The sequence below is a fragment of the Podarcis filfolensis genome (assembly GCF_964270895.1).
Source record: "Podarcis filfolensis genome assembly, chromosome: 7".
NCBI lineage: Eukaryota > Metazoa > Chordata > Lepidosauria > Squamata > Lacertidae > Podarcis > Podarcis filfolensis.
The window spans coordinates 12,172,124-12,188,340 of NC_139603.1; the positions used below are offsets into that span (position 1 = coordinate 12,172,124).

Below are 16,217 nucleotides of genomic sequence, written 5' to 3' on the forward strand. Positions count from 1 at the left end.
TTCAGTGATGCAATGGATGACTCTGCTCAAGAACATGTGGAAAGGAATGTGGGTCGTGACAAATCTCATTCTCTCATGTGCAAATCTCCTGGATAATTCTATCTGCTTCCTGTCACATATGTCTGGAAGTGAGCCAAAGTGGTTAAATCATCCATACACACAAACACACCACTGTATCTCTTTTGCTATTCGTCGTGAATTTATGCAGCTACTTTCCTTTCCTTTATCTTATTTATGATTTTCAGTTTCATATATTTGAATAATTTTACCACCATTTTAACATACAAAAACTTATGGAATATGCAGGAATGGCGAAACTTACTGGAAGAATAAGAAATCAAGATAAACTTGTTATAAAAGAATGGAAATAGTTTATGGACTATTTACAAACAAACTGCAAACAGATAAAAACATTGGCAGGATTATTGTAATAACCTGCAGTTTTATAAAAGTATATATTTAAAGCAGATGAACAAAAGAGCAAATTAAGTTAATTTGGATATGCAGACGATATTAAAAATAAATTTAAGGAACTGCAGAAAGAGGGGGAAGGAAGTCAAGTTTTGAAATGTTAAAATGATTGTAAAATTAATGAATTGTATAAACCTGAAAAGCATAAATATTTTTTTTAAATAAAAAACCCCAGCTACTTTTAAGTCCCATTGATATTTGTCTGTAACACTCAATGGGTACTTCTGATGTGTGGTTCAATAGGCTATAGATGCTGATATGCATCACTGTATTCTTCGTATCCTTTTAATATGGCAATAATTTGAGTTCAGAGAGGCAGCTGAGACTTGGTCTGCCAAGTTTCATTAAGAGGAACCGGAAACATGTGCACATTCCTTAGCTCAGACAACCTCTCCAGCAGAGGGCAGTATTGCACACACCGTTTAGCACAACGTTTTGAATATTTGAGAATTAATTCAATCTCATTCTGTTGTAGCAACTGCAATGAAGAGAACCCTGTAGAAACTAAAGACTTGGATGGGCAAAAGCGACCATTGCAGCTTCTCTCACCTTCCATATTTTGAAGTTAGGGAAGTTTTAAGTGAGGGAAGTTAGGGTTTTGAAAAAGGCCTCATGAAAATAAATCAGCATTTTAATGAATATTTCTCCTGATCTGCACATTTTTGTGTGCATTTTTTACTAATCTAAGCATTTTTGCAAACCAATTTCCCTATTATAATGCATTTTTGTATGTTATTTTCACTAATATATGTACATTTACACCAATACATGCATTTTTGTGCACATTGCTTGTCTGAATAACTGCATCGCAATATTTGGGAACAGCGAATTTCAAAGGATGACTTTGTTTTGGTTCGTGTATTGTTTTGGAAAGTGCAGTCTGGTAGGTCTGCCTTTAAATGCAACCTGAACTGAATTTATCCCACACCCCTAGTTGTATTACAATAGCTAGTCTTTAAGGTGCCACTGGAGTCTTTGTTGGTTTTGTATACCTGAGGCAATTTCTACCTCTGCAAACTATGGCTTTAATTGAAAAGACACATGAAAGACAAGCCCCCACTAATTTAAGCATAAGGTCACTTTGGAGAGATGAGGATTAGCCTTGAAGGTTTTTTTAAAGATCAGAAAATGGAAAAGAAAAATACATCAACTAGAACACAAAGGAGTTAATATTGGGATTTAGCTTTTAAGCATTCCATTCACACACAAGCAAACCCATTCATCCATCATTTTTTCATTTCCCTATACACAGAGGCTAGAACCGGCATTCCATAGCAAATATCAGGTACCGCTAAGCAGATACAAGTCTGAACCCTGGCATCTGCAACAAGAGGGCTTTAGCCCTTTGCCCCATGCAGTGGTCCTGATCTGGAGACCTATGCCTGCAATGTGCATTGCCAAGCAGCAAGCAAAAATAACAAAAGCTGTTGGGTTAAACTTCCTATTCCTAGGAGCCAGCATGGAGGTTGAGGAGGATAGGGTGTGTGTGAAGAGGAGAGGCCCTGGGGGCCAGATGGGAAGACTTTGGGGGCCACAATAAGCCTATTCTTTATTTATTTATACCCTGCCCATATGGCTGTGTTTCCCCAGCCACTCTGGGCAGCTCCCAACAGAATATTAAAAGCACAATAAAACATCAAGCATTAAAAACTTCCCTAAACAGGGCTGCCTTCAGATGTCTTCTAAAAGTCAGATAGTTGTTTATTTCCTTAACATCTGATGGGAGGGTGTTCCACAGGGAGGGCACCACTACCGAGAAGGCCCTCTGCCTGGTTCCCTGTAACCTCACTTCTCGCAGTGAGGGAACCGCCAGAAGGCCCTTGGAGCTGGACCTCAGTGTCCACGCTGAATGATGCAGGTGGAGACACTCCTTAAGATATACTGGGCCGAGGCCGTTTAGGGCTTTAAAGGTCAGCACCAACACTTTGAATTGTGCTCGGAAACATACTGGGAACCAATGTAGGTCTTTCAGGACCGGTGTTATGTGGTCTCGGTGGCCACTCCCAGTCACCAGTCTAGCTGCCGCATTCTGAATTAATTATAGTTTCCGGGTCACCTTCAAAGGTAGCCCCACGTAGAGCACGTTGCAGTAGTCCAAGCGGGAGACAACTAGAGCATGCACCACTCTGGTAAGACAGTCGCAGGCAGGTAGGGTCTCAGCCTGCGTACCAGGTGGAGCTGGTAGACAGCTGCCCTGGACACAGCGCCTCTTAGTTGAAAAGCCAGTGTGGTGTAGTGGTTAAGAGGGGTAGACTCGTAATCTGGTGAACTGGGTTCACGTCTCTGCTCCTCCACATGCAGCTGCTGGGTGACCTTGGGCTAGCCACACTTCCTTGAAGTCTTTCAGCCCCACTCACCTGACAGAGTGTTTGTTGTGGGGGAGGAAGGGAAAGGAGAATGTTAGCCACTTTGAGACTCCTTCGGGTAGTGATGAAGCGGGATATCAAATCCAAACTCCTCCTCCTCATCCCTGACTTAAGCAAAGTTCTCCACCCAAATTTAAGCACAGATATATTTTCTATTACCTGACACATCCAAGTGTTCCAGGTTGGGACACAGCGACACCACATCGAAGACCGCTTCGTTGGAAATATTGTAGCAACCCGACACCTCTAACTGCCTCAGTTCAGGGCAGCATTGAGCAATAGTATAGAGTCCTCTGTCTGTGAGCCGCCTGCAGCCACTAACAATTACCGTCTCCAACATGAGACAGACGTTGGGCGTGTCCTGGCAAAGTCGCCTGGTCAGCACCTTCAGGGCTCTGTCCACGTTGATTGTCTCGCCCGTCAAGCGAATAGTCCTCCAGAGATGGGGGTCCCAAGCAAGATTATACCAGCGGCGACACACCCGGGCGCAGCGGCACAGCTGGTTGGTAGGCAGGAAGGAGAATATCTGGATCACCGAATGGTCCGGCAGCCGGTCGATGTTAGCCCGTTCCTTCTGAAGTCGGGAGGCAGACCGGATGAGAGGATGGGTGAGGCGGGTTGGAGGAGGCGAGTGAACCATTGCGATGGTCTCCCCGGTAATTGAAGAGGACGATGTGGAAGATCCACGGCCATTCTGCAAAATGTGTGAATTTGGCGGACATATTAGCGCTGGGCTGGGCGTGCTGAGAGTCCGCATGCTCAGGTCCGAATCTGAAAGAAACCAAAACACATAGCGATGAGAATGACCCATGTTTTGGAGGAGCACATGTTTTAAAATATCATGAAGCCATCAGAAGGATTTGGATTCTGAGCAATAGAATATGCCCCAAAAAACTGATTGATGGTGCTAATCGAAATCAGATATTGACCCGATTTGGCCATGACTTATGTCAGGAACGAACCAGAGCAAGCCTTGGGCTTGTATGCTCTCCTGTGTTCTGTTGGGACCAGGAGTCTGTAAGTGCTTTCTCTTTCTTTCTTTCTTTCTTTCTTTCTTTCTTTCTTTCTTTCTTTCTCCCTCCCTCCCTCCCTCTCTCTCTCCCTCCCTCCCTCCCCCTCTCTCTCTCTTATAGTATCTTATAGTTTTTGTGTCACCTGGAGTCATAAACTGTGGTTACCCCTATGATTAATGTCTTACAAGCCAACAGTTTCCCCCCAATAAAGTTTGAAAAAAGATATACAAAAGTTAATGTCAAAATTTCCAGTATCTTTTTATATCAAAGATAAAAGAAACTAATCTAAATAAAAACAAAACAAAGGAAAACAAAGAGGCAAAGAAAAAAGAAATTCCAATTCTTTGTTGGTCAGCTATATATGTAGAAAATTATTCAAAACATCCACTCCAATATTACACCCAACAATTCCACTTTCTATAAACCAATATTTTCTTCCATCCTCAAACCCAAATATCACAAGTCCATTTTCTTTTTCATGTAAAAAGTTGCAAAGGGGTTTCCACCCTTTAGTAAATATTGACAACGATTTTTCTCAAACTAAACACATCAACTTCACCAACTTGTAAGGCAAAACATGGGCTATGAATCTGACTTTCTGAAATTAACCATAGTTAGTATTAACCATAGTTCTCAGTTCAGATGACACAGGAAGCTGCATTTAAGGAAAAGTAGATGATTCCAAACTCCTCCTCTGGACTGCATGCTCTGTCAAAACTATGATATAATGCAAAGTATGAACATAGCTGTTTGAGTCACAGGAATGACTAACAGAACATGCATTTTAGTAACAGATTTCTATACTGTAAACGTGGGATGCGGGTGGCGCTGAGGGTTAAACCACAGAGCCTAGGATTTGTCAATCAGAAGGTCGGCGGTTCGAAACCCCGCGACAGGGTGAGCTCCCGTTGTTTGGTCCCAGCTCCTGCCAACCTAGCAGTTCAAAAGCATGTCAAGTGCAAGTAGATAAATAGGTACCACTGTGGTGGGAAGGTAAACAGCTTTTCTGTGCACTCTGGTTTCCGTCAAAGTACCGTAAACACAGATATGTACTACCAACTCTTCATCCTTAGATATAAGGAAATTGGTACGAAAATTCAGCGATAGGGAAGTGTATTGTTTTTCCTAAGCATGTATTTAGAGGGCTTTCCCAGGAAACTACTGTCAGGTGCACTACAAGGTGTACTGAGAAGGGAAACCCTCCCACATTTCAGTTCATCCTGTCCATTTTTCCCACCTAGATCCACTGGTACACGACCCCTGGTCACTTTTCCCAAAGGAAATGTGGCCCTCAGCTCTGAAATGTTGCTTAAAGGTAAAGATAAAGGGACCCCTGACCGTTAGGTCCAGTCGTGGCCGACTCTGGGGTTGTGGTGCTCATCTCGCTTTATTGGCCGAGGGAGCCGGCATACAGCTTCCAGGTCATGTGGCCAGCATGACTAAGCTGCTTCTGGCGAACCAGAGCAGCGCACAGAAACGCCGTTTACCTTCCCGCCAGAGCGGTACCTATTTATCTACTTGCACTTTGACGTGCTTTCGAACTGCTAGGTTGGCAAGAGCAGGGACTGAGCAATGGGAGCTCACCCCGTTGCGGGGATTTGAACTGCCGACCCGGCAAGCCCTAGGCTCTGTGGTTTAACCCACAGCGCCACCCGCGTCCCTCGTTGCTTACTAGTCAAAGCCATTCAACAGGGGACTTTTTTTATAACTGAAGGAAAAGGCTTGCTTCCAGATAACCTTACTGGCATTGATTCTTGACACAGTTGTAAGCAGGGTGGATTTGATTTAAATCAAATCAATTTAAATCACAATTTAAATCACTAGTCAGTAAGACTTGATTTATTAATTAATTAATTATTTTTACGAAAGACTCAGTCTTGCTGGTCTCATCTTAATATTTACAACTAGAGGAAGGTTTTATTTCTGGAAGAATAAATTTTCAGAGTAGTTTTTACAGTTATATCAAAAATTATTGATTTTATTATAACTATTAGAAATACTTAGACACATAACTATGAAATTATGTGTGATTTAATATGTTAAAATTAGAAGAAATTATTGTGAGGTTTAATAAAGAGGCCAAATAAAAGGTCATGCTCAATCTCTACCCACAAACCCCCCAGCCCCCACCAGCATCTGGCATTGCTTTAAGCGAGCAGAGAAATTACAAGTTGACAATTGGGCGAGGCTTCCTCCAAAACCTCTTAATCAGCTCTTGGCAGAGACGCTCAGTCGTGTCAGACACTTGCAGATTTGAGGAAAGGTTGACCTTTTACCTTGTCATGACTAAGACTCCTTTTCCTATCCCAGATCAGATAACAAGGTGGCTTCTCGTGTCAGCACCGTACAATGTTTCTTGTGTTAGTGCAGGGATCAGCATAAGTCTCTCAAATGCACAACTACACCCTTTGGGCACCATAACTATAAAACAATGCAGTTTTCAGGTTATAATACTGTCACCTGCTCCAAGACGTCTACATGTTTGCTGGTACAATGCAGAGCAGGCGCGGCAACTCCTAGGAGAGTTCCTCACCATAAGAACATAAGAATACGCTTGTAGGATCAGGCCAGCAGTCCACCTGTTCTAGCATTCTGTTCTGACAGTGGCACAACAGTAGTCTCGCCTCTTGGGGTTTCCAGCTACTCAATATTATCTTTCCACAAGGGCCAACACTGATGCTGAAATCCAGCATCGCCTGAGCTCTGCAAGTGCAGCTTTCTCCCCACTGAAGTGCAGAGTGTTTGAGGACCGGGACATTCACAGGGAAACCAAAATGCTTGTTTACAAAGCTATTGTACTACCAACATTACTGTATGCTTGACCACTTATAAACGCCATCTCCAACTCCTCGAAAGATTCAATCAACGGTGTCTCCAAAAATTTTTACACATCACTTGGGAAGATAGGAGAACTAATGCCAGCCTACTGGAAGAAGCAAAGATCACCAGTGTCAAAGCGATGATTCTTCAACATCAACTTCGTTGGACAGGCCATGTTGTGCGGATGCCTGATTATCGTCTTCCAAAGCAACTGCTCTATTCTGAACTTCCAAATGGAAAGCTTAATGCTGGTGGTTAACAAAGAGGTTTAAAGACTCTCTCAAGGCAAATCTAAAAAAAATGTAGTATAAACACCGACAACTGGGAAACACTGGCCTGAGAGTGCTCCAATTGGAGAACAGCCTTTACCAAATGTGTCATGGACTTTGAAGATGCTTGAACTCAGGACGAAAAGGAGAAACGTGCTAAGAGGAAGGCACATTCAGCAAACCCTCACCACGATCAACTACCACCCAGAAATCTATGTCCCCACTGTGGAAGGACATGTGGATCCAGAACTGGCATCCACTGTCACTTATGGCTCACTGTTAAAACTGTGTTTATGGAAGAGAACCTTACTCGGCTACAACTAATTGCCAAAGAAGAAGATTCGGGAGCATCCTGACTCTGACCATAGTGTGAAGCGAACCAATAAAGCACCAGTCCTTCTTCAGACCTTTTTAAATATTTCCCAAGCATTCATGCCCTATCACTGTCTCTGCTAGTTTACAGTCATACAAAGAACATGCGGAGAAAGCCTTTGACAACATTTCTTGGAATTTTATGAAGAAAAATCTTCAGGGGATGGGGGTTGGTCAAGGGTTTGAAAATGGTATAAGTGCAATTTACTCACAACAAAAGGCTAAGTTAATAGTTAATAATGTGATGACAGAGGAATTTAAGATAGAGAAAGGGACACGACAAGGCTGCCCAATTTCCCCATTGCTTTTTATTTCGGTCCTGGAGGTTTTGTTAAATATGATTAGAAGGGACCGTCTGATTAAAGGTATTCAGGTCGGAGCCAAACAATACAAATTGAAAGCTTTTGCAGATGACCTAGTTTTGACGTTACAGGAGCCAGAATCTAGTACGAAAAGAGTATTAGAACTGATTCAAGAATCTGGTCATGTGGCAGGATTTAAGTTGAACAAGTCAAAAACTAAAGTTCTTGAGAAAAACTTAACACCGATTGAGAAAGAGAGGTTTCAGAAGGAGACAGGATTAACATTAGTTAAGAAAGTAAAATATCTGGGGGTTAATATGACTGCTAAGAACTTAAATTTATTTAAAGATAACTATGAGAAATGTTGGACAGAAGTGAAAAAAGATTTAGAAGTATGGTCAAATTTGAAGCTTTCCTTGTTGGGTCGAATTGCAGCTATAAAGATGAATGTATTGCCAAAAATGTTATTTTTGTTTCAATCATTGCAAATTTTGGACAAGATGGACTGTTTCAAGAAGTGGCAGAGAGACATTTCTAGATTTGTCTGGCAGGGCAAAAAGCCCAGAATAAAATTTAAAATATTAACTGACACAAAGGAAAGAGGTGGATTTGCCCTGCCAGACCTTAAACTTTACTATGAATCAGCAGCATGCTGCTGGTTGAAAGATTGGCTGCTTCTTGAGAACACAGACATTTTGGACTTAGAAGGTTTTAATAATGTTTTTGGGTGGCATGCATATTTGTGGTACGACAAGGTTAAAGCACATAAAGCATTTAAAAACCATATTGTCAGGAAAGCATTGTTTAATGTCTGGATAAGATATAAAGATTTACTTGAAAATAAAACCCCAAGGTGGTTGTCACCAATGGAAGCAAAGGCTCAGAAAAAGCTCAATATGGAGGCCAAATGGCCGAAATATTGGGAGATTTTGGAACAAGAAGGAGACAAATTGAAATTGCAGAGCTATGAGAAATTAAAAGATAAAGTGCGAGACTGGCTTCATTATTATCAAATAAGAGAGGCCTATAATTTGGACAAAAAAATTGGCTTCCAAGTGGAAAAATCAAAATTGGAAACAGAATTGTTAGATCCCCAAACTAAGATACTTTCAAGAATGTATAACTTGCTGTTAAAATGGAATACGCAGGATGAAACGGTTAAATCTGCTATGATTAAATGGGCACAAGATGTTGGACATAACATTATGTTTGCTGACTGGAAACAGTTGTGGACCACCGGTATGAAATTTACGGCATGTAATGCCTTAAGAGAGAATATTATGAAAATGATATACAGGTGGTACATGACACCAGTCAAGCTTGCAAAAATATATCATCTGCCCGATAATAAATGTTGGAAATGTAAAGAAAATGAAGGTACATTCTTTCACCTTTGGTGGACGTGCCCAAAGATTAAGGCTTTCTGGGAGATAATCTATAATGAAATGAAAAAGGTATTTAAATATACCTTTCTGAAGAAACCAGAGGCCTTTCTCCTGGGCATAGTCAGCCAATTGGTGCCAAAGAAGGATAGAACTTTCTTTATGTATGCAACAACAGCAGGAAGAATACTCATTGCAAAGTATTGGAAGACACAAGATTTACCCACCCTGGAAGAGTGGCAGATGAAGGTGATGGACTATATGGAATTGGCGGAAATGACTGGCAGAATCCGAGACCTGGGAGAAGAGTTGGTGGAAGAAGATTGGAAGAAATTTAAAGACTACCTGCAGAAACACTGTAAAATTAATGAATGTTAAAATGATGCTGGATTGAAAATAAGTGGCATTAGCAACAAAGTTAATAAGAATATGCAAAAATGGGTTGATATTGGATGAAAATATATAGTTATAATATGTTAAGATATAGAGTTAAGATAAATGAAAGGGGGTAAGGATTTGCTGATTTGATTATGTAAATGGGAATACAAAAAGGGGAGGTGTGAGGAGGTCAAGGAAACAAGCAAATGAGCTTACAGATATCAAAAAATGGATTTGTTTTTAAATTCTTTCTTACCTATTTGCTTTTTGTATTTTGTATTTTTATTTTTTTGTTTTTCTTTTTTACGTATTTTTGTATTTTTTTATTTCTTTCTTTTTATATGCTTTCTTTTTTTATTTTTTTGTAAACCTCTGTTTTTTGTAAAATCTCAATAAATATTTATATAAAAAAAAATACAGTCATACAAAGAACAACAGCTTTAATGACAGCGTGGTATTGGTAAAGTATAGCGGGAGGGCAATTTAAAATTGCCCTGTGTGCTTTAAACATTATTTTCCACCAAACAAGATAACTGGCTTGTTTTATCAAGGCACTTAATTGCAACACTTGTTTAAAATCCTGGGATGTGTGTATTTATATTATGGGGAACTCAACATTGAAAAGGCAGGCCATTATTTTCCCCTGTGTGATTATCGGAGCTATTTTGCACGATGATTATAATTATAGTTTCCCTCCAATTCTCAGGATTGTTTGTTGACCCTGAAATAAGGAGGAGGAGTGGTTGTTTGATGAAGAATGTGCAGCTATGCAGCGGTGTAAGCCCTTGTTCTCTGTACCAGATGTGAAGATTTAGTGCCATAATGAGAAGAGATTGTGTATAAACATGCACTGCGGAGTCAAATATTGAGGTCAGAAGTGCAGCACGTGTGCATATTGTATATTATTTTAATTTTTAGCCCAGCTTTCTGCACCCACCTGCCCATGGTGACTTGCGACAGTTACAAAACACCTTTAATAATATTATCAAAAGCACAAAACAAGTACCCCCCAAAAGCAAGAGCAGGAAAAAACAGCAGTTGATGCAAAACCACTATCACTCTTTGCCTCCCACCGATGAGCAACTGAGATGCAGCGACAAAATTCTGTCTCAATACTTTTCATTCATTCAGCTCAATGGGGAGAGGAGAGCTGAGCCTTGTAACATGTGGTCTCATTCAAATGCATTTACTTACTAAGGATCTCCTGAGGCTCTGGGTTGGTACAGTATCAGTGAACAATTGCATCTAAAAGGGTTGTCAGGACTTACTCCTTGCCTGTACTTCCAGATTCTTAATGGGCACCTGTGAGATCGTACGGCACTTATGGTGGTGGAGACAGGTTGGTTCATATTGACACCAATGTGTGGCTGATGGTTGGGTACTATTTGCTCACTTAAAAAGCAGTGTTTTGTTTTCCAGTCTCTTTAAACTGGAGGAGGAACTGGGAAAACCTGACTGGGTTGCCTGTGGGTTGAACCCAGCAATGAACAGAATAAAAATAAATGCTGTGAAAGAGACCATAAAAGCTATGAAAGAGAGAAAAGCAGAAGTGATAAATAATAGACTTGGAGATAGAATCATAGAATTGTAGAGCTGGAAGGGACCACAAGGGTCCCTGCAATGCAGGAATTGTTCACCCAACACAGGGCTCAAACCCACAACCCTGAGATTAAGAGTCTCGTTCTCTCGCAACTCAGCTACTTCAGGTTTGCATGAAAAGCTGAGAAGAGTGTTTTCTTTCACATATCTTGCTTGGGTGTCGGGGACCTTGCTGAGGATGGCTGCACTTAGGAAGAATGGTGGGGGCCACCCCTCCCCCTGATCCTGACTCTTCCCAGGAAGAGGAGGACAGCATAGATTTGGAACAGTGGTTTGCAGAAGGGCACAGTTCAGAAGGCAGAAGCTGGGAAATACTGGATAGGGAACTACTAGCAGAAGAAACACTGGAAGAGAGAGAGTTGACACATTCACAGTCTCTGGACAGCATTCACCCCCCCCTTCTCCAAAGACACATAGAGCTCAGAAAGTGTTAGAACAGAAAGCACAGAGGGTACAAATTCAGATTACAAAATGTAGGAGTGATGTAGATTAATAGGGACGGAGGGGGGAGTGACCCTTAATTGGGAGCACCGCCATTTCTAGAAGATGTGTTCTTTGTTCTCTCGCTGTGATTATTAAAGATTCTAACTGGTAAGGTGTTCCTTTTGTTCGATCTCTTATCCACTGACATGGGGGAAGAAGCCTGACATTGGGCCACTCACTTCCATTGCAGCAATGGATGAACTGAAGAGTGGAGGCAATGGTTTTCCTGACCCATAACTCTTTGACCAAGTAGCTGTGGTGGCAAGTTGAGTGACTGGATCCCTGGATCACCTTTTCCCCTCACACAGTCGAGAGCAGCAGAACCAAGATTCCTCCACCCTCTGGCTGTATTGAACATCCCAGTGCCTGGGGACACGAACTCTGAAAGTTCAACCACGTGACCGTAAGACACAAGAACTGCACTGCACTTAATATCTATGACACATTGGAATGACAGGTCAGACCAGAGCACAAAACGTGAGGAAGGTTTGGAGTTCTTTTGTGAAAATCTGGATTTAATTTCTCCCTCCGCCAGTTCTGTCCCTTGCCACTTGGCAAGAATGATTTTTGCTTCCCGTATTTTGAATAGAACTAAAAATACCACAGTTGCCTTTGTTTAACAAACAAAAAGCAGCAATCTGCATATGCGAAGTCTGCCAAGACATTTTTGGTTTTGCATCAGCATCTTCAACGGTGCCAGCGCAGCAACTCTGCAAAGGGTTTGTCATTGCCGCAAAGTCACTTGGATACAGACATATCAAGGGGAACAGTTATGTTTATACATACAGTGTGTGTGACTTAAAATAAATACACATGGTGAAAGCGAATCTTGCAAAAAGACCAGACTAAGTTTTTTTCCTTAATTGCTGTAATTATTGCAGGAATTACATAAGCAAAACAAAATGCTAATTAAGGTTTATCTAAGTAAGGCTTATCTTTTGCCAGACAGCTAAGCATTGTCCTGCTAAGAATTCATGATCCCTGAGGATGGTTCCTTACCAGTAACACACTAGTAAGACCAGCAATATAACCTTGCAGTGTGCAGCTGTTTTTGTACAGGGATCTGCCTGGCCGGCCCCAAATATGGTAATATTGCAATACCAAAGTTGTGAAACCTCCTGATCAATTTGGTTGCCGTCTTCCGCACTTTTCCCAGCTCTGCAATATCCATTTTGAGATGCAGCAACCAAAGCTGTACACGGTATTCCAAGTGCAATCGCAACATAGAAATATGAAACTAAAATGCCTGTTATATTTCCGGTTCACTCATTAGGAATACTAATTCTGCTCCTTGGTGGACAAGGGACAATATTTGACTTGGATCATGATGTGACCTCTTGCTGTTGGTTCTTTAGTCCGGTGTTTTCCAAACTTGGGTCTTCAGCTGTTTTAGGACTACAATTCCCATCATCCCTGGCCTTGCTAGCTAGGGATGATGGGAGTTGTAGTCCAAAAACAGCTGGAGACCCAAGTTTGGGAAACACTGCTTTAACATATCAACTGTACAGACACACAAGGAAAATGGTATAAACGAACCCAGATGTAATTCAGTTTACATTTACGTATGGCTATTTACTGGGGGGGGGGGATGGTTGGATAGTGTTCTCGAAGCTACCAACATGAATTTGACCAAACTGCGGGAGGCAGTGGAAGACAGGAGTGCTTGGTATGCTCTGGTCCATGGGGTCACGAAGAGTTGGACATGACTAAACGACTAAACAACAACAAAATTATTTATACCCCATCCATCTGGCTGGGTTTCCCCAGCCACTCTGAGCAGCTCCCAACAAAATATTAAAAACACGATAAAACATCAAACATTAAAAACTTCCCTAAGCAGGGCTGCCTTCAGATGTCTTCTAAAAGTCACATAGTTGTTTATTTTCTTAACATCTGATGGGAAGGCGTTCCACAGGGCGGGCGCCACTACCGAGAAGGCCCTCTGCCTGGTTCCCTGTAACCTCACTCCTCGCAGTGAGGGAACCGCCAGAAGGCCCTCGGAGCTGGACCTCAGTGTCCAGGCTGGACGATGGGGGCGGAGACGCTCCTTCAGGTATACTGGGACGAGGCCATATAGGGCTTTAAAGGTCAGCACCAACACTTTGAATTGTGTTTGGAAATGTACTGGGAGCCAATGAAGGTCTTTCAAGACTGGTGTTATATGGTCTCAGCAGCCACTCCCAGTCACCAGTCTAGCTGCTCAGGAGTGTGGGGAGGTGGCGGCAGTGCTTGGGGGCACAGGGAAGCCGAACAGGCAACGTGCATTGGGTGTCGCCATTCCTGCTTTCTGCTTGGTGTGTGCAGCAGCATGCAAATGCGACTTGAAGCACAATGTGTGTGGGGAAACCTTGCTGTGTTTTAAGCCCCTAATGCGTACATACCCTTAGCTACACTAGCAACCACGCCAACTTCCCCTTGAAGTTTCTGGAGCCGTTCCCTTTGTGCTATTATAAATACATAAGACCGAAATCACAGAGAATGTAAACTTGGCGGGGCATCCAAACGACAACAAAACAACCAAGACTCTCATGGAGTCAGGCTCTTTTATGGGATGCAAGTCCATCCCTCAGTTGTCCACCCTTTTCTCATAAGCGTATCTAAACCTAAATAACGAGGACCCTACATTTACGAGAGCAATTAGTCTTTGTTTAGAAAGGCCTATTTGTCTGTCTCCTATATTTTTTAGTGTTTCCCAACCCCTTTTCTTTGCCTAAAGCAAACAATTCACTGTTTGGATTTTTAATTGAGAGCTGGCCACAACCCATGTTTGTTTCATGTAAGGAAATCTCTTTTCACATACAAAACGATGTGGAGATATCGAATTTTCATGAGACCTGGAATGCCAGCTTTATGAGGAGAGACTATAAGAGAACATATGTTTCTGACTCAGGCATTTGCAAGGGTTTTCGTTTGCAGCTTCACTGAAAGAAGGGGATAAGGATGTTTGGTTTAGCAACTTGGCCTGGGAGATAAGCACTCTGACCCAGAAAGCGCACTGACACACAAATACAGCTCCTGCGTAAACAGGTCGCCCTCAGGACTTCGCCAAACTGGTGAGCTTTGACTGTCATGCAGACAGTGGCGTAGCGTGGGGGGTGCAGGGGGGGCGGGCCGCACCGGGCGCAACATCTGGGGTTAGGGCAAATCCATGGGTTAGGGGGCGCAAATCCACGGGTTAAGGGGCGCAAATCCACGGGTTAGGGGGCGCAAATTACTTGCCTTGCCCCGGGTGCTGACAACCCACGCTACACCACTGCATGCAGATAGTTCCATGTTCCGCTGTGAAACGCTTTTGCTTTTTATTTTTTAACCAAAGAGAGAGAGACAAATATTAAAAGGGATTCTCTGCTTCTTATCCAAGTCCTGGGACATTATGCAGAGAGATGTGGGGAAGCCACAAACATCTGGTGCATGAAGTCTTAAGAGAGCTGAGTTGGGATGGAAGGAGGATGAGGAGGGCACAGTTGCATAAACATAGGAACCCCAAAACTGCTCTGACCAGGAGTGTTAGCTTGGACCCATGACCATGAGTGCCCAGGGCCATGGGTGCCATGAGGTGTGCCTGGCCCTGGCGCCGGAATTTGTGGGTGCCCAGCCGCTTCATAGGAAATTTTGTGGGTGCTTGGGGATCCAGCGCCCCAGGGCCCCAGGGAACTGGCACCTATGGCCCTGACAAAAAAGAAAACAGCAGAGTCAGCTAAGGAGTTCAGGAATAATAATAATAATAATAATAATAATAATAATAATAGTAATAATAGTAATAATACTGTAATAATAATAATAATAATAATAATAATAATAATAATAATAATAAAATTAAATTATATCCCGCCCATCTTGATGGGTTTCCCCAGACACTCTGGGCAACTTACAACATATATAAAAACACAACAAAACATTAAACATTAAAAAACAAAATATCCTATACAAACAGCAAACGAACCAATAAAGCAATAGAAACCAATAACAAAAATAATGAAAACAACAACAGTTTAGTTATACCCAAATTAAAATAACCACCAACCCCAACTAAGTATTTAATCAACACCAACCCGGCAAAAACGAAACAGAGGAACCAAAATTAGAACAGTCTGAAACATTTTAAAACATTTTAGCCAGTTGTCCCAACACAAGAGTTGTTCCAGCAATGTCCCTCTGGATTCCCAGGAGCCTTTTTTAGCTGTTCAAGGTGAGTCTGGGCTTCGCCACCTATGCCAGGGGGAAATAGGCCTTGCAGCAGGGAGCAGTCTTCTTTCCAGCAAGGAAATTAGTTGTGTGTCCTTGTTTCTCAATTTGATCCTTTTACATGTTTCTGTATGTTTTGTGGTATTTTATGTATTGTGACTTGCCATTATTTTTATTGATTATAGTTTAGAAATTATTTATTCTGTTTAATTATTATTCAATGATATTTAATTTTATGGTTTATTATTATATTCAAAGGGATTGTTGAATATTGCTGTATCTGATATAAGTTATTTTCAAGTTATGTTTTTATTGTGACTTTTTTGTATTGGATCAGGTTGTTATCAGGTATGTGATCTACGCTATTTTGTCTATTTCTTCAGCTTTCAAGCCACCTTGTGCATAGTAATATAGAAAGGCTGTATACAAATTAAAAGTGAAATGAAACAAAAATGAAAATTGAAGAAAGATGCTGACAAGTTGGAACGTGTGCAGAGGAGGGCAACTAAGATGATCAAGGGTCTGGAAACCAAGCCTTATGAGGAATGGTTGAAGGAGCTGGGCATGGTTAGCCTGG

The 16,217-nt window shown here is 41.8% G+C and overlaps 1 protein-coding gene across 4 annotated transcripts in view; it reads right to left on the reverse strand.

The window, feature by feature from the left end:
- FBXL7 (F-box and leucine rich repeat protein 7) overlaps positions 1 to 16,217 on the reverse strand; it is a 198,865-nt gene that overhangs the window by 10,011 nt on the left and 172,637 nt on the right. For all 4 annotated transcript variants that reach the window (XR_014550956.1, XR_014550957.1, XM_083624713.1 and 1 more), the window contains one exon: positions 2,997 to 3,608. Coding sequence is in view for 2 of the 4 variants with exons in the window: in XM_083624712.1 (XP_083480838.1) it covers positions 2,997 to 3,608 (612 nt within the window). In the remaining 2 variants the exon portion in view is untranslated. The remainder of the gene's footprint in view (positions 1 to 2,996; positions 3,609 to 16,217) is intronic.